The following is a 19,985-nucleotide window of genomic DNA, read 5'->3' on the forward strand; positions in this document are numbered from 1 at the left end:
CAGTACTTTTAAAATAAGAGAAGTTAATCCCTTGTGTGTCATACCATGTTCATTGAATTCTCTGAAAGCTGGAGCCTACTTACTTGGAAGTGTTAGGAAGTTGGATCCAGACATCTTGTCAGATGTAAGACATGCCTCATAAACCAGCTTTCAAAGTTGAACGAATTCCAATAACTTTCCAAAATAAGAAATGCTCTAATTTCAATTGCCCATTAAATCTTCAGTTTTTCTTACAGATGGAAGTAAGAGACTATCATCCTACATAGTTTAGCTACAATAACGTTGAAGGATTTTGTTTTGTTTTGTCTTGCTTTTTTATCTTTTCATTTTAACATTACAGAATGAAATTAATTGTGAGAGCTTGAGTGTAGCATCAATCACTTAAAGCAGCATCCTCATCTTATTTTTACCTAACATTGAATTAGAGTTTGAAACTGGAGGTTTATTTTTTTCCCTTTTCAAATTTTATTAAGGTCTTTGCTCTTGAAAGTGTTTGTAGGTTATATAGCAAAATTATTTCTTCAGCTAACTATGGCCAAGGATCATGGATTGTTATGCTTTTTAGAAACTGTAGCATTGTGTTAGTAACAAATGGACATATTATTTGGGGTATCATAGCTATGTTTCTACTGTTCTGAGGAGATATCATGATTAAGACAATATATGAAAAATCTTTAATTGGGGGCTTGCTTATGGTTTCAAGGAATGAATAGAGTCTATGACTATCATGATGGGGAACAGTGAGTAGGTTAGTGTTTTGTGAGATCAGTAGCTGAGGAATTAGCTATTGAGATAAAACCATGTGGCAGAAAGAGAGAGGGAAAGAGAGCTAACTGGGAACAAGTGGTCTTTTGAGAGCCTGTCCACAGTGACATGCCTCCTCTCACAAGGCCACACATTCAAATACATCCCAAATAGTTCCATCAACTAGGAGCAAAGCATTCAAATATATAGCCTATGGGAGCTATTCTTATCAAATAACCACAGGAGAGAACCACAGTGAGGTGAACTCTGCTTTCAGGGAACACTTCTAGATTAACCCAGTATTCCAAAGGCATCATTTTGTCTTTTGGATGGTCTTTATTTGCAGTGATTCCTTTAACTTGGAAACAGTACTGCCTGCAAGAGGACATTAGCTCTCAGGTAATGTATGAGCACTGTAATCAATGTTAATCATCTCAGTCCAGTCCCAGCTGCTAGCTGTGGGCTCTTTATAACATTAAGAGTCTACCTGGAATCTTTTCCTCCCATCTGAACTGAGAGTTCGGACTTGTTTATTCAGCTGATTTCTGTTGTGCCATGAAACTGAGGCAGCCAGTGAAGACAGATGGTGACATGTAGGATGTCATTGTCTATGCAAATAGCTGTCACATCATTCTTCTGAGCCTTTAAAACAGAAGATAGAGCTGTGCTTTGCAAACTAAGAATTGCCTACAGATTCAAGAGATTCTGTCAGCCAATGGCAGTGAGTTAAGGCAAAGAGACAAAACTGCAAGCTTTTATTAAGTTGAATGTGAGATGAAAATAAAAGATAACAAAAGCCAGCCCTTGATAATTCTCATACTGGTTAAAGTTTATGATTATCAATGCCCTTTGATTCTCCTTCCCCTTCCAACCACCAACTACTGAATATTTCTCTTCTCATTAACACCTGTCTAGAAGTGGGAAGGTGAAATGCTAATCAGGCAATTTAGCTAATTGTTAGCTGCTGCTAGGATTTTTTTTTTCTTCCTTTCTTTCAAGTTCGGAAAGGGAAATGGTGAAATCCATTTCTAAAATGTGAACAGTGGATTTCTAAACTTTATTTCACCTTCTCTTTCTTTCACTGCTGAGATGAAATCAGATATTTTGTTTTTAATAAGGTGTTGGAATAAAACCCTGAGACGACATACTTCTCAGAGATTGATTTTATTGTCACATTACACGCTTCTTATTGACTAATATTTAGAAAATATTAATTTTTCACAACATGACTAGCTTAGAAGAATGGCCAGGAGTTACTAATTTCAGTTCTGAGTGTAGCCCTATATTGCACTTGCCTAGAGGATTTGGGACAACAACAACCAACACAGAAAAATTACTAACAACTGCCCTCCCCTCTGCCTGTGGTAGACATTACATGATCCTCCCCTAGCCAAATAAGGGAGAGAGGAATGTTCTGAGTATTAGAGGCACTAAGAATAAATCTGAGCTATCTAGGGTAAGATTACTTTCAACTCTTTATTTTATGTTTTCTGACACCAATCCCCAATCTGTAATTATATCAGAGACACTGCGGGGGCTTAGACAGCACTTTCTAGATACTCTGGCTTTGTTTTCCTGTTTTATTTATTTGCTTTTATTTATTTACTTATTTATTTTTGCCTGTATCTTTAGGGCTTGAGAGTCGGTGTGTGTGTGTGTGTGTGTGTGTGTGTTCCTCCAGAGTGCCAAAAAAAAAAAAAAAAGTGCTGAAGAGTCCAAGGCAGATGAGGCTATTTTTGTTTGAAGCTGATACTTTTAGCTGAGCCACAAGTACTGCTTGGAAAGGGCTTAGGTTGTTTCCAGGGGGAGAACTCTGCAGAGAAGAGGCAAAGTTCAACAAGACAACAACAAAAAAAAAAACAGCCAGAAAATCCAGGAAAAGGAAGAGCCCTTGTCAAAACCCTCTACCAGAGTTCTCTAATCCTACCTTATTCTGCAAAGTGCCACTTGACTGGAACTTTTCATCTGCTCGATTTCTGCACCCACCATGACTGAGATCACTGCTGAAGGTACTGTTGCTTGGGGACATTATGTAAATTAACAGCCTCAGGGACTCTATAGGCTTCAGCTGGCTTCTAGTTAATTAGTTCTGTGAGTCTACACAGGATCTGCAAAAGCCAGATTTGTGTGTTTGAGGGAGCAAGGAGAGATTATCTGGAATTTTAAGTGTGGGAAGTATTTTCTGCTATGCTACAGGCCCCACTACCCTCTCCGTTATCACCTCACCTCTATAAATAGCTTAAGACAAAAATTATAATACATGTGAGGACGGAGATGGAAAAAAAATCAGAATATTATGTGTGATGTGTCAGTTTAGAGGTATGATCTGGAGCACCTTTTCTTTATAGTATTTAATATTTGAATTCGTAAATGTCTCTCTTTCCAGCTAGGGTGCACAGCTTGCTTATATGCATCGCAGATAGAAGTGCCCTGAAGAATCATAGTCACTTTACCATTGACAAATGCTCAAAGACAAAGTTAGAAATTTCAGAAAGTCAGACTAGTCTAACTTTAAAACATAAAGCATTTAACTCTTAGAAATCTAGTTATTTTGTAAACTCATTTCTTGTTTCTCTATAAGTAGTGTGTTTTATATTTATATTAGTATATTTTCTATTTATACACTTATAATAAATCTACACACTCACACACAAACACACACACACGTCTTACTAATGAAGTAATTCTTTAAAAATAATACAGTCTGGCTTTAGTTGAGGTAAAACTATGGAAGATAGGCTTAACATTCTCTCTGACAGCAATAAGTACATAAGGCAGGTGGTACTTTTGACAGTTTCCAAGTTAAATGTCATTTTGTTTTTAACGAGACTGTAAAATAGAAATCTATTTGTTTTATCTTTTGTGTGGGTAGAAATCTATGTAAAGAAAATAATTTTCCCTGCAGATTTAGGCAATATCTGTGAGGAAAAAAAAAATGCCTTGCTTGTATTAGTTACAGAGATAGCCTGTCACCACAAAGTAATAACAATATTACCGAGAGATTTCCATTTATTAGGTATTTTGTTTAGAACTTATGCACATTTCCTTTGTGAGACCTCACACTATTCCACTAAGCAGCAATTTGATGTCTATTTCACACACACACACACAAAAAAAAACCTTTTACTCAGATATTCCATGATTTCCCATTACCAAATTGTAGTCAAGATTGGGTGTCAGCTCCTTGAAGCCAGCCTGTGTTTTCTCTTTTCCATTAGAGGATATAAAATTTACTGTTTGCCAGTTTTAGTTCAGAATTTGCTAACTGAATGTAAATAATATTATAAATATATTTTTTCTATACTTTGGACATCCTGTGTCATGTTGCCCTTATGTTGGCCTTGAAAAGATCTGTCTATAAAAGTGTTCTGCTTATTCCTGTACAAGGTTTTAAGAAACCTCTGAGCATTCCTGTCAGCTTATGCTTGGAACCTAGGCTGCCACTAATTTCAGACATTGCTGGCCAATCATGCTCCTTGATTATAGTGCATGCCCTACATGCATTTGCACTTGATCCATAGCACGTTTTATTAAAGGACTGTTGTTTTGAAATAGAATTATTTGTACACAAAGGGAGTTGAAAGATGTTGTGAATCCTCTGTGGTAGGGCCCATAAAACAGCAACTGAGAAAAATCTAAGTTGACTATGTGAGCACAGCATATAGTTTTCTGGATAATGATCATTTCCCATGGTCTCGTCTTCAGAGTTGGTAGGGTCTCTACCATGTGATCATGGGTGTTGTACTTATTCCTTCTTTGCAATGATCTGTTTGTCAGAAGAAACTTAGATTGCCAGCTCAATAAATTTGTGTTGCCTGTGCTTATTACCATAGTCAATCTCCTCAGTTTTCCAAAGGATTTTACACTTTTTCTTTTCTTTGTGGTTCCCACTCTTTGTTTCTCATCTATAACAACCTTTCTTCATTCTTTCTTGTTTGCCTTTCATTAAAGAGATGTTTTGTAAAGGTCTTGTTTCTCATTGTTCTCTCAGCCTTCAGTTGTCTTTTCTTTCTTCTACTATATTTCACTTACCACCACTTTGGGGCAAATCACTGAAGAATAAACACTGCAGGAGTAGCCTCATACCATTTATCTATCTCATCTTTTACTCCCTGAATATGAAAAGCAAACACTTTGAAGATTTAGACCAAGGAACAAGGGTGATTCCTTGGATGCCTGGTATCATAATAACTCTAAGTCTTTTCTTTGGCCATTGCTAATTTTGGAAGTTCACAGGTTGACACCTTGGCTTATTTACTTCTAATACATGCCACAATTACCAAACTTACTGACTCTTTCACATATTTTTTTCTATTGATATTTCAACTTGGATAATTCATCCAATGAAAAAAAAGAAAATCATGTTCCATGTAAAATGTGTTCCAAGCATAGGCACTAGGTAAAACAGAAATCAAAGTTGAACCCCAAAGGACTTTAGGGAAACAACTTTTATTCTAACCATGATAAAGATGGTAGTGATAATACCAAGTCAATTTATATTCTGGAGTCTTAAGATAGCAGGCTTGTTAAATGCTCACTTAACCCTCTCAGCATCGACGTGAAACAGTTCTATTGCTATTTATAAAGTATGAAGCCAAGGTTTAGGAAGATTAAGAACTATGCAAGGACTGATACAGCTTCAATTCCTGTCTGAAAACAGTGAAGTTGAATCTGCCTTCTCATTGTGTGAGTTAGTTTGATATTGGGTGGCTCTTGGGTGTCTACACTAGGTATATTGAGTAGCTGAGATTAGGCTCAGGCCAGAGCAGAACCAACCAGTGTTCAGATCAGATCAGAGTCTTTAAATAGGACTCTCTTCACTTTGGAGAAACCCAGAGATTCACAGGCAAGTACCAATGTTAGCTGCCCTCTTGTGTAGACCATATGAATTTTTAATTGGGCACTGAAGATTCAGTGCTTAGGTAAAGGTTTCCTCTCAAGTTGTGTAATGAGATGTTAAATTTCTTATTTCTCTCATCCTGTACTTGAAGGCAGAAGAAGGAAAGAAATATCAAAGCCTCAAAGCAAATGGTTGACAAACCCAAACAACTGACAGATGAAACAATAGCTAGATTTGACCCTTTTATAAATTTTTACTACTTTTATTTTCTATTTTTAATTTAATTTAATATTTATTTATTTATTTATTATTTTTATTCATCTGTTTACAGTCCACTGTCCACTCTCCCTGGAAGAGAGGGATTTAAAAAAAGATAATTGGAAAGAAGAAAGACAGAAAAGAAAGAAAATAAATCAGCCTCAATAAGTAGATAAGTAGACAGATTAGGAAAGTTCATAATTGATGCTATATGAACCACCATAGTACAAGCCAATAGAAAGAGATACTAAGGAGAAGAAGGCATTGAAACAAGGGCCAATCTATTCCTAGATTGTGTGGCACTAGTGGAATATGAATGAAGCAATCTTAAAAAAAAATAGCTTGTGGTGGGAGTATTGATTATTTGACAAACTAGCTGCTTGCTGAAACTTAAGGAAATGCTCTTCTGTGCCAAGTGAGATGACCACATCAGGATATGATTTTAAACTATTATTATTTGGAGATGCAGGATAAATTTTATGTGATGTAGATGCTATTTGTAGTTCCAAACAGTACTCCTTAGGCAAAATGTGAATGTCAGTGTGTTAAGACAGAATATATGCTGAACAATCTACAGAAAAAATTAGTCTCATTGTTCTAATTCTGTGAATATATAGTTATTTCACAAATAAGGGATTTAGATGAAGAGTTAATGTGTTTAGTAATGTAACTTTTAATAAAAGTTTACTTCCTTTTATAAGGTAACTGATGCAGTAAGGCAGACTGACTTAGTTCAGTTGGCTGAAACTGCTTTATTGGAACGGGGAGGATCTCAAATCTTTCTAAGGTTATGAAGACTGAACTCAGTGAGAGTGGATGAGGGACATCTATTTATACAGAGCTAGATACCAGGAAGTTACAGTTTGGAAGTTACAGTTTGTTTTGGGTGGTTTAACTAGGCATGGGGTAGGTTGCTTACATACCCATGTGTATTGTTCCTATAAGTAGAGCAGAATGGTCAGGCTGAGGCTAAGTTTAACATAGTCTATGGCAGTGGTTTTCAACCTTCCTAATGCTGAGACCCTTTAATACAGTGTCTTAAAGTTGTGATGACCCGCAACCATAAAATTATTTTCATTGCTACTTTTTAACTGTAATTTTGCTACTGTTAGGAATTGTAATGTAGTAAGTATATACAGGATATCTGATAGATGACCCCTCTCAGGGTCACAACCCACAGGTTGAGAACTACTGGTCTATGTTGACATGTGGGTTAGTGATATCACTTTGAAAGGAGAATTCAGAGGTGGTTATCATTTTTCAGTTAAATTTTTAATGTTGAACTTCGTTCTGCTTATTTAGAGCTTAGTGAGAATATTATAACATTATTATTTCTTTTTTCCCTTTCAATAAAGAGTAATCCTTTGGGGACAAATGAACAAAAATGCATATGTTAGACATAACACAGTTTTAAAGCACACTCTAGAGAAAAATCTTTTTCTAGCATCTGACATCACAAAGCAATGTGAAATTTGAAATTGGCTCCCTGACTTAAAGTTCTAGGAGGATCTATCAAAGTTAAGGTAATTTTGCTCTGCTGCCTGCTTTGGCTGATATAATTGACATTCAGCTTCTGATAGGAAAAGCTAAGTTGCATTGCCCCAAGTGGGTTAAGCAGAGATAGGTGTAGTTGCTAGTCCAGATAGTAATTTCCATATTCAAAGGAAGCTGAGTTTCTTTGTAAGTACATGATGGATGCAGTCCTGTCCCCAGGATCTGAGCTCTTCTCTGTAAAGATCAAACATCTCCACACCTCTCTGCCTGAAGTCAGTATGCCAGAGACACAGAATTTATGATTTTACTTGATGCTTTGGTATGTAAATGAACTTTTTCCTCACAAACTGCACAACCCATATCACAATGTGCTCATTATCTGTTGCAGGTTAGGGTATAATCTTTTCATTCATGTGGAGAATGACAATATGCATCAGGCAATCCACACTTTGCAAGATAAAACTGCATTTATTCAGAAGCATGAGGCTAGACCCATCTCGAAAAGTTTTGTATGTGGTGCTTCCTCCTAGTAGCCTTCTCCCTCTCCCTTTTCTGACATTTGTTAACGCTAAGTGGAGAAAATTTAAGCAAAATGGAAAATCTGCACTTTACTAATGTTGAAGATTTACTAATATAAAAACGTTTTCAGACAATGTATTTTTGACAAGACGTCCCAGAAAACTTTATTACTGTCTTTTAAAATAAAATAAATCCATCTTTGTGGGTCAAAAATGGTGTCCAGGGCTCAGCAAAGTTTGACTGGGGGTTCTCCATGCCACCCCAGCACACGGGCATCTGGCTGTGAGAAGCCGCAGGACTCTGCTCAGGAGGTGGGGTAGTGCAGTCTGACATCCCCCAGGAACTTCCAGATTTGGGTAGGGGTCTCTGGGCCTCCACTGAGGCTAGGAATGGCAGGTCCTACTTCTCCTGGGTAGAACCTCTGGAGCAGGGGCTCTGGCCTAGGGCCAAAGTAAAGAGAGCTCTGGCTGGGTCCCTCAGGGAGGAGAGTCCTTGTCTTGCTTGGTTTGTAGGAAGCCACATCTGGGAACACAGAGAGGCCTCTGGCGGGAGGTTAGGCCATTGCTCCAGCACAGTGGATCCCGATGAGACAGTCCATGGTTTTAAGGTGTTTATTGTAGAAAGACATAAAGAGGGAGAGAGTAGAGAAGTAGAGAAGAGCAAGGGGGAACCAGGAGTAAGAGAGTAAGAGAGGGAGGAGGGTGCGAACAGCCCTTTTAATAGTGGGCTGTGCCTACATGGCTGTTGCCAGGTAACTGTTGGGGGGAGCATACCTGGTTGTTGCCAGGTAACAGTGGAGGGAGAGTCAGACAGAATACCAGGAGCTTCGGACGTTGCCTATGTGACTGATGGCCACAGAATTTTGGAGCTGGGGCCTCCTCTCAGGAGCCTAGTCTCTAGGAACATGTGTCAAACTTCCTTCTGTCCTTTGCAGATTAATCTGCTGGGTCTCTGGGGTTTAACCTAGCTCGACCAGAAAACAGGCTGCCTTTCATGGTCCCACACATCTTGTCAGTGAGAGAACATTTTGTTTGAGGTAAAACTCGTGATATAATCTGGATTGAAGATTCAAATACAAAGGAGTGTGTTGGCATTCATCATTAGGGCTAAGACTTTTGACCAGAACTTTTCTTTAACACACATAATTGGCTGGGAAAACAAGAGCACACTACATCATCTGTAAGTGACTACAGTTTGGTGAACTGCCAATCTCGAGAATCAATATATACAGCTATATAACTCAATTGTTCTCCTTCCTGATGGTCAGAAGAATCCAAACAGCAATATAAAACCAAAGTTCATGGACAAGGATCAGTGACTGCCATAAAAGAGAAAAGTCATGGTTAAAACTTGTTCTTAATTGAAAGGATACACACACACACACACACACACACACACACACACACACACATATATATATATATATATATATATGATAAATAATTCCATCTATAGATCTTTGACATTCTAGGATAATTCACTTACTGCTGAGTTGATACTTTTTATTGAATCTTGGTCATGAATTTTATGTACAGCTAGAGGAGATGCATTTTCATTGGCAACTGAAGTAAAAACATTTGTCATAGGACATTCTGTCACAGGTTTAGGATAATGAGTACCCGATCATAAACTTCACCATGAATTTGACTTCATAAAAGTTCTTTTAAACAGTGGTTTACAACATTCCTAATGATGCAAGCCTCTAATACAATTCATATTCAAGTAACCCCCAACCATAAATTATTTTGTTGCTACTTCATAATCGTAAATTTACTATTGTTATAAATATAATGTGATGTCTGTGTTTTCTGATGCCTGTGAAAGCGTCTTTCAACCCGAAGGAATTGACAATCCACAAATTAAGAATCACTGTTTTAAAATATCTAAAAGAAGAACATATACTGGAGATAAGAATAGTTGCTCATAGCTTTAAGGAAACTTGAATCAAACTACTCAACTATAGAAAATGCCAACCTTAATTTCCCCCCATGTTGATGCAAAAGATTGCTTTAAAGTCATTTCAAAGGATTAGAATGTTAGAAATGTTATAAAGACATAATATTAGCAACATCAAAGCCATTATACAAATACAGACATCTATTTTAAAGATTAGACAATTATTTGGATAAAATAAAAATTTTCTTAAATATAAATGATTTATCTTCCTTCATCTGTTATTGAAAACTTTATAGTGGTGAGCAGCAAACAAAAATGTTACCTGTAAAGAAACACAAGCAAGAGATTCACAAGCTAAAGGAAATGGCACATTTTGCCCTCAAGGAAAAAAAAAATCAGTGAAAGGTGATGGCTTACTTTCTGTGCCCTTGAGCTAATGACTTGGGAAGTGATAACATAATTTGAAAAGAAGCATAGGAGGAAACAGCTGTGCTTGGGAAACAGAAAGAAGACTGTTTGCAGGATTTCCAGGTATAGTTTTACAGAAGCTACCCAACACAGTTGAGGGACAATTACCTTTTTTGACCACAGTCTCCTTTATCTTTGAAATATAACCACAATAAGAAATGTGCAGTAAAAGCATAGAGAAACTCAGTTAAATCAAGCATTAGGTAACACTGTGTTAGAGATCAAAATGCACTGACACTTAAGGGTAAAAAAATTTGTTGTGATTGTCGATACATACATACATCAGTGGATTTATCGTTAGAAAGTTTTGACCTGTCACAGTTGTTATTGGTCCAAAGAAAACTTTGAAGAAATACAGCTTTTTTTTGGTTTCACATCACTCCTGAGTGCTGGATAGAAACCATTACATGCCTATTGTGAAAACTCAGGGAGAAACAATGATTTATGGTAATAATCATGGAGTTTCTACATGTATGGCTTCTGTGAAGTCTTCAGTGATTAACATCCTCTTTTATACTTCATTGGGACCATCCACATAAGGACTACATAAGAAGACGTAGGTTATGAGAGAGTTACCATTTCAAATGCTTGGGAGAGCTGCTGCTGACTTATGTAGACGAATTACAGAACACTGGGGGCTGGATTGCTAGCACCATATAATTCAGCTCAGTGCTTTTGAAAAACAAAAGGCTGACAACCTTTGACAAATAATGTAGTTAAGCATCCTTAGCAGGTATCACTTAGTTCAAAATAACTTTTTTAATCTGCCTAAAATTACTAATTACCCAAATATTATTATTATATTGCTGTCAAACTATGAAAACCTGTGCTTTCTTGGGTGCTGCCAAAGTATTTTCTCACTTCTAGTCTCAGCGCCACACACTGTCAATCCTATAAAATGACCAAATGCAGATAGGAACTCATCTATACACATTTCTAGCTCTTCTGCACATTAGATCAGTGTACATAGCCTAACAAGTCTTGTGAAGCCTAGAAACTAGAAGAGGATTCCTTTTGACTTTGTTCTTTCTTTGCCTCTTAGCATCTTCTCAGTAACTGCAGTGCTTTCTTAGAGAATGACATGGGAAATTATTTTTCTGTGAGCTTTGGCTACATAGTGTGTTAAATCTTCATTGTAAAATAAAATAATTTATTTTTTCATTTATATCTCTATAAAAATATAGGTAATAAAACACTTGTTATAAGTTCAGAAGTATTAGTCAGTATAGCTTTATTTCTTAACTTAAACTAAATGTTTTTTTTTAATTATGTACAGTAAACAATAATCATATTAATGGTATACAAGGAAGTATCTAAATACATGTATAACTTATTTAAGTCAATTAACACATATACACACATGCATATATCATTATTTATCCTTTCTGTATGGTGAAAATACTAAAATCCCTATTTTAAAACATTTGTGAATGATATAGGCACAGACTTTTAAATTAATCAAATATATTATTCATTAAGCAGTGTTGAGGTGGACAGGCACATAGCCAGTAGCTCTGTCAAGACACTATGTCTAGCATGTCTGAAAATGTATTTTTAGGTGTCTGACCACACGTTGCCTCTTACCTCGGAGCCACTTATGAATCCAGGTTCTGTTTCCTTAACCCTCTCTTAACTCAATGCTGGTATTGAGTCATGCACTTCGTGTGCAGTTATAGTTGTGTTTTTTTCTTGCTTATAAAATTCACAATCCAACCATAAAACTTTCTTTTTAGGTGGAGGTAGCCATTTTAATGAACAATGCTGATTCCCATTCTTCTCTTCTCTTCTCTTCTCTTCTCTTCTCTTCTCTTCTCTTCTCTTCTCTTCTCTTCTCTTCTCTTCTCTTCTCTTTTTTCTCTTCTCTTTTCTTTTTCTTCTCTTTTCTTTTTCTTCTCTTTTCTTTTACTCATTTGGTTTACCATGATTATTTCATCAATTTATTTCTTTCATGGTGATTTGTCCAATGATAAAGGAGTGCATTCAGTAGAGGGAAGAAATTGTCATTTTGCATACATAAATCAAGCCTATATATTATCATTAAAATCTCATTGAAAAACACTGGGAAAGGGTGATTTGGGTGCTATCTACTAGTAATGCCCCAATGAAGTGTCAGAAAAAAATAACTTAGTCCTACTGTATATTCAAAAATGGGTGTTTGGAGGAAATTGGAGAGAACAATAGGATATAAACAACATCTCAGAGATGAAGAATTAATCTTTATAATAATGAATCCTCACAGAGGCTTTTTATGCAGCAACTCAACCATTGCCAAATAGAAGGCATAAGACTAGATTCAGATCATTCAACATTTAATAATAGCCTTGTTAATTGCTGACTAGCATTGTGCTTGAAGCTGGGCCACCAACAGTAAGGAAACAAGTCCTACTCTCAGGCCATTCCAGCTGCAGTTGAAACACAGCTGTCTAAGGATAAAATGTCTCATGCTCTTGGTTTCTGCATATGCCACCATTCCTGGTTGATGACTGTAGCCCATCACTTCCATATTTTATTACTTTTTCTTGATCTACCCACTAATTTAACTAGAATTCAGAGCTACTTATTACAATGTGACCCTCATTCACAGCCAAGCAGCAGTTACTCAGTTTCCATCACCTCTCTTCTCCTAGTTGCCAACATCAGAAGTTTCATATAACCCTTTCTCTGGTCATTTTGTTAGCTTTAACTTTCAAATGGACCATCCTGTGTCTATGTTAAAGGATGTCTTTTTGAGGCAAAATGCTCAACTCTGCCTCACTGAGAAAGGGAGGAATAAATGAGATATTAATAATTTTCATTGTTTTTAAAATTAGAGAAAAAAATTAAACTGAAAAAAGTGATGTTTTGAAGTATAAGAGCTTTGGGGGTGGGTAGGTGTTCAATTGGGATGCAATTGTTATAATGCATGTATAACTTATGGTTAAAATAACACTAGAAAATTATAAGTAATATATAATCTTCTTGATTAGAGAGTCAAAAAGCATAACCCCCAGGAGAGCAGCATAAGCAGAAACAATGGAGCTAGAGACTAGTACAAAGTAAGTTTATTCGCCTCTGAATCAGATTTACATGGTAAGGCCAAACATATTTGGAAGATATTTCAATAATAACTACAATGATCTTGAATATACACAGATTTTTTTGTCTTCTCATCATAGATTAATGAATTATATGAATGCTTGCATGCTGAATGCAAACATTATGTCCAGTCATATGAGGGCCCCATCCTTCATCAATTTTGCTATATATGGGGTAGCTGGGTATGTACTTCTGGAAGAAATTCCTATAGATAAAGAAAATTAGTGATATTTTCAGTGAGAATTCAAATCTTGCTTATAGTAAAAAGGGTTAAAATTCACCTATGACATTAATAGAAAATTTCACAATGGATTTATTACTACCTATAGTAATAATTCTTTTTCCATGAACAATGAGACTCCGAAGATGACCAATATGAGAAAACATAAACAAAAAGCTTAGAACTTTTGTTTTGGAAAAGAGGAAGGAACACAAACTCAAGAGTTCAATACATGCACACTGAATCTGATTAGATTTCTCAAATCAACCCTTCCTTTTCTGTCCCAGAGTACTATTTTAGACTATGTAACATTTAGATTGTATTTTTGCATTATTTACTCTCAGTTAATATTTTTCCTAGTCTAGTTTAACTTCTATAAAATCATATTTGGACATCTGTATATGACATTATATTTTTCAAAAATGGCTGCAGCAAAATTTTCCACCTCATTTTCTCATCTCTCACAAAATGGCATTTTTCTCTTCTATATTGAAAGATATACTTGCCCTCTTCAGAAATTTGGGAAGATCTGTGTCACAACTTCGAAAAGCAAATTAGAGTAAAATTAATTCCAAGGCTATACTCTAAAGAATGTAAAAATGTAAGCATGTCTACGTATTGCTTTCCTAGAGCGTTTGCTTCTCAAACAATACCTTTACAAGGTCAAATAACCTCTAAAGATGCCTATGTGAAAACACCAGAATTTTGGAACATGTACCCTACAGAGCATTCAGCCAACAGCCAGTATCAACTTAGGTTGTTTAGTCTCAGGGAGCTCTAGGCGTACTGATTAGTTCATATTGTTGTTCCTCCTATGGGGCTGCAAACCTCTACAGCACCTTGGGTACTTCCTCTAGCTCCTTCAATGGGGACCCTGTGCTCAGTCCAATGGATGTCTGTGATCATCCACTTCTGTATTTGTAAGGCACTGACTGGGCCTCTCAGGAGGGAGCTATGTAAGGCTCCTGTCAGCAAGCTCTTGTTGGCATCCACAAAAGTGTCTGTGTTTGGTGATTTTATATGGGATGGATCTGCAGGTGGGGCAGTCTCTTGATGGTCATTCCTTCCATCTCTGCTCCACACTTTGTCTCTGTAACTACTTCTATGGGTGTTTTGTTCCCCCTACTAAGAAGGAATGAGGTATCCACACTTTGCTCTTCCGAGTTTCATGTGTTTTTGCAAATTGTATCTTGGGTATTTCGAGCTTCTGGACTAATATTCACTTATCAGTGAGTGCATATCATGTGTGGTTTTTTGTGATTGTGTTGCCTCACTCAGGATGTTATCCTCCAGATCCATCCATTTGCGTATTTTATAAATTCATTGTTTTTAATAGCTGAGTAGTACTCCATTGTGTAAATGTAACACATTTTCTCTATCCATTCCTCTGTTGAGGGACATCTGGGTCCATTCCAGCTTCTGGATATTATAAATAAGGCTGCTATGTACATAATGGAGCATCTGTCCTTATTACATGTTGGAGCATTTTCTGGGTATATGCCCAGGAGTGGTATTGCTGGATCCTCCGGTAGTACTATGTCCAGTTTTTTGATGAACCATCAGACTGATTTCCAGAGTGGTTGTACCAGCTTGCAATTTTGCCAGCAATGGAGGAGTGTTCCTCTTTCTCCACATCCTCCCCAGCAACTGCTCTCACCTGAGTCTTTGATATTAGCCATTCTGACTGATGTGAGGTGAAATCTCAAGTTTTTTTTTGCTTGCCTTTCCCTGATGACTAAGGATGTTGAACATTTTTTTCAGGTGCTTCTCAGGCATTCAGTATTCCTCAGTTGAGAATTCTTTGTGCTCTGTACTCCAATTTTTAATAGGGTTATTTGGTTCTCTGGAGTCTAACTTATTGAATTCTTTGTATATATTGGATATTAGCCCTCTATCAGATTTAGGATTGTTTAAGATCATTTCTCAAACTGTTGTTGGCCTTTTTGTCTTATTGACAGTGTCCTTTGCTTTACAGAAGCTTTGTAGTTTTATGAGGTCCCATTTGTCAATTCTTGATCTTACAGCACAAACCATTGATATTACTTTCAGAAAATTTCCCCCTGTGCCCATTTTCTTCTGTATAAGTTTCAGTGTTTCTGGTTTTATGTGGAGGCCCTTGATCCTCTCAGACTTGAGCTTTGTACAAGGAGATAAGAATGGATTGATTCACATTCTTCTCCATGCTAACAGCAAGTTGAGCCAGCACCATTTGTTGAAAATGCTGGTCTTTTCCACTGGATATTTTTAGCTCCTTTGTCAAAGATCAAGTGACCAAAAGTATGTGAGTTCATTTTTGGGTCTTCAGTTCTATTCCATTGATCTCCTTGTCTGTCACTGCCCCTCTACCATGCAGTTTTTTTTTTCCCCCAATTGCTCTGTAGTATAGCTTGAGGTCAGGGACAGTGATTCCACCAGAAATTCTTTTATTGTTGAGAGTAGTTTTTGTTATCCCAGATGAATTTGCAAATTGTTCTTTCTAACTCTGTGAAGAATAGAGTTGGAATTTTGATGGGGATTGCATTGAATCTGTAGATTGCTTTTGGCAAGGTGGCCTTTTTTACTATATTAATCCTGTCAAACGATGAGCATGAGAGATCTTCCATCTTCTGAGATATTCTCTGGATTCTTTCTTCAGACACTTTAAGCTTTTATCATACAGATCTTTCACTTCCTTAGTTAGAGTCACACCAAGGTATTTTATATTATTTGTGACTAATGTGAAGGCTGTTGTTTCCCTAATTTCTTTTTCGGGCTGTTTATCCTTTGTGTAGAGAAAGGCCACTGATTTGTTTGAGTTAATCTTATATCCAGCTTCTTCACTGAAGTTGTTTATCAGTTTGAGAGGTCTCTGGTGGAATTTTTCAGGTCTCATATATATGTATACTATCCTATTATCTGCAAATAGTGATATGTTGACTTCTTCCGATCCAATTTGTATCCTTTTGATTTCTCTCTCTCTCTCTCTCTCTCTCTCTCTCTCTCTCTCTCTTCTAATTGCGCTGGCTAAGAATTCAAGTACGTTCCTCACATTTTTTGATAACTTTTGATTTAAAGTCGATTTTATTTGATATTTGAATGGCTTCTTCTGCTTGTGTCTTGGGACCATTTGTTTGGAAATGTTTTTTCAGCCTTTTACAATGAGGTAGTGTCTTTATTTGTCATTGAGGGAAGTTTTCTGTATGCAGAAAAATGCTCAGTCCTTGTTATATATTAAGTCTGGTAATCTTGGTTGTTTTACTGGAGAATTGAGTCCATTGATGTTAAGAGATATTAGGGACTAAGGATTGTTGCTTCCTTTTATTTTTGTTGTTAGAAGTGAAATTATGTTAGTGTGGCTTTCTTGGTTTTATTGTAAGAGGATTAATTTTTGCTTTTTCTTGGGTTTAGTATCCCTCCTGTGTTTGAGTTTTCCATGTAGTATCCTTCAAAGCACAGAATTTGTGGAAAGATATTGTTTAAATTTTGTTTTGTCATGGAATATCTTGGTTTCTCCATTTATGGTAATTGAGAGTTTTGCTGTGTATAGTAGCCTGGGCTTCCATTTTTGTTCTCTTTGGGCCTGTATGACACCTGCCCAGCATCTTCTGTCTTTTAGAGTCTCTGTTGAAAAGGCTGGTGTAATTCTGATAGGTTAGCCTTTTATGTTACTTGACATTTTTCCCTGACCACTTTTAATATTCTTCCTGTGTTCAGTATAGTTAGAATTTTGATTATTATGTGTCAGGAGCAATGTCTTTCCTGGTCCAATCTATTAAGCATTCTGTAGGCTTCTTATATGTTTATAAGAACATATAAGAAAGGGCATCTCTTTCTTTAGGTTATGGAAGTTTTCTTCTATAATTTTGTTGAAGATATTTACTTGCCCTTTAAGTTGGGAATCTTCACTCTCTTCTATACTTATTATCCTTATCTTCTCCTTGTGTCCAGGACTTCCTGAATGTTTTGGGTTAGGACCTTTTTGCATTTTTGCATTTTACATTTAATTGACTGCTGTGTCAATGTTTTCTATGGTATCTTCTGCACCCGAGATTCTCTCTTCTATGTCTTGTATTCTCTTGGTGGTGCTTGCATCTATGACTCCTGATTTCTTTCCTAGGTTTTCTAGCTCCAAGGTTGTCTCCTTTATGATTTCTTTATTTTTCTATTTCCATTTTTACATCTTAGGTAGTTTTGTTTCCTTTTCCTGTGTAGTTGTGTTTTCCTGTATTTTTTAAGGGATTTTTGTGTTTGCTCTTTAAGACCTTCAACCTGTTTACCTGTGTTCTTCTGTATTTCTTTAAGGGAATTTTTTATGTCCTCCTGAAAATCTTCTATAGTCTTCATGAGATGTAATTTCTTATCAGAATCTTGATTTTTAGGTTTGTTAGGGGTATCCAGGGCTTGTTGTGGTGGGAGAACTGGGTTTTGATAATGCCAAGTAGCATTGGTTTCTGTTGCTTATGTTCTTTTGTTTGCCTCTCACCATCTGGTTATCTCTGGTGTTAGCTGGCCTTGCTGTCTTCCACTGGAACTTGTCATTCCTGTGAGCCTGGATGTCACCATTCCTGGTGGTCAAGCTTTCTCTTGATAGGATTAGTTTGAGATATAGTCCAGGGTCAGCTGCTGAGCACAGAGAGAAACCTGAAGGATAGTGTCCCTGTCTGCTCTGAGATTCCTAAGTCCACTGGGCCCCAGGAAGGACCCACCTAGGCCAGGTCTTGGGGTGGTAGTTGTGGTCTCACTTGTGATCTTGGGTGTGTCAATACTCCTGGGGGACCAGTTTTCTCAGGATGAGATTGGGGTACAGAGGGCTGTGGCACAGAATCAGCTCCCAGGCACAAATAGAAACCAGAAGGGCCAGTTTTCCTTCTATAATTTTTTTTAATGAATATATATTTTTATTCTTGTGTCAATTATTTGCAATTAAATATAATGTAATATATAATGTTACAAAATTTAAATGTAAACAAGAAAATTATTTAATATAGACTAAGTATAAAATCATGTGATTAAATCGTTTATAGAATTGTCCATCACATCAAATAATATTTATATAAATAATTCCACTTACTCTCAAAAATTTTGAAGTATGCAATACTTTATTATTAACTATCTTCCTGATGCTGTTAAGTAGACCTCAAAAGAGAAGAACAGTTCCTGGTGTCCCCAGGAGATTTGGGAGCTTCTGCCCATCACCTTCCTTTAGTCCACCCACGAGCCTCTCTTATTGCCATTCTTTTCTTTCCTTATATGTATTCAGTTGTTTTGAATACTATATATAAGTGAAAATATGTGGCATGTGTATCTGGCTTATTTTAGACAGGATGCTGAGAAAGCTGACACAAAAAAAGGAGTCCCCTTTTCATGGTCACAGGGCTCATCACTAGGTAGCTAATGATAAAGTCTTCATTAATCAGGATGGTTCTGCAGAAATGTATGTTTCCTTTTCTTGTAAGATAGAGGATTACTCAGTAATTTACAATGGTTGGTAATAACTAGTGGAAACAGTTGCTTTAAGGTGTGTATGTGTGCAAGTTCATGAATGTGTATATGGTTTCTACCTACAGATATTTGAATACTTTAAAAGGGCAGGTTGTAGCTTGTGCATACTTATTATTCTTTTTAAAATTTCCACAGAGTTAGCATGAATGTCATTTGATTTAATGAATATTTCTTAACTGCAAACTGAAGCCTGTTCTACAATAAGAGACACACAATATGTAATATACACTGTTCACCCAACCTGGATTATAAATTATACTTCCCTAAAAGGCTCTTAGTTCTCATTCCAGGATATTTTGTACTTCTTTCAAGTAGGTATTCTTCATCTCCTGCAGCTTCCACATAGCAGGAAGCTATGAACATTTTCCTTTTGAGGACAGCCTATTAATTGAAATCCGACTCTGCTGTAGTTAAAAAAAAATATCAGGTCAGAGATGAATTTCATGGAACTCACAGACATGTCAGCAAAATGTGATCTGTTTGAGGTTGATGAGGGATGTGTGATCACTCTGTTTGCTGTTCAACCCAAAATAAATATGCCTGTCTTTTATATTCAAACTAGGAGACATTCTTTCCTGTAGAATTTCCAAACTATTCTCATATGAACTTCCTACCGATTTTCAACTTTAAGCATAGCTTAAACACTTTCCAATTAGTATCTGGGACACATGATAAAGTATAGTTGTTGATGTAATAAAAGTTAGAAAAAAGTTGTAGTTAAATACAAATAAAGTTAAATTTGAAAGAAAGCCAAAATTCTGATAAGTTTATCTGAAAACTTCAGATGTTTGTGACAGAATGCTTAGAATTTTGATAATGAATATTGAAAGCTAGTACAGAATTCAAAACCATAAGGAATAGAGCAGAAGTACACATGATGAAAAATCATATACACACAATATATATTCATAAAATCCACTTAGCAAAATGATTATGTGAGGCACACATATTGTTGGTTTAAAAAACAAAATGCAAAAATAAATAACTTTT

General features: G+C 36.4%; 1 protein-coding gene across 4 annotated transcripts in view; it reads left to right on the forward strand.

The window, feature by feature from the left end:
- Positions 1-2,209: 2,209 nt before the first annotated feature.
- Positions 2,210-19,985, forward strand: part of LOC110303552 (triadin) — a 172,788-nt gene continuing 155,012 nt past the window's right edge. For 2 of the 4 annotated variants that reach the window (XM_085842740.1, XM_085842741.1), the window contains exon 1: positions 2,210-2,753. In XM_085842740.1, the coding sequence (XP_085698866.1) occupies positions 2,732-2,753 (22 nt within the window). In that variant the 5' untranslated portion in view covers positions 2,210-2,731. The remainder of the gene's footprint in view (positions 2,754-19,985) is intronic. The other 2 variants (XM_085842742.1, XM_021174666.3) reach the window with 1 other exon arrangement.

The sequence above is a fragment of the Mus caroli genome, unplaced genomic scaffold, assembly GCF_978045245.1.
Source record: "Mus caroli unplaced genomic scaffold, Mus_caroli_1 scaffold_9, whole genome shotgun sequence".
Classification (NCBI taxonomy): Eukaryota; Metazoa; Chordata; class Mammalia; order Rodentia; family Muridae; genus Mus; species Mus caroli.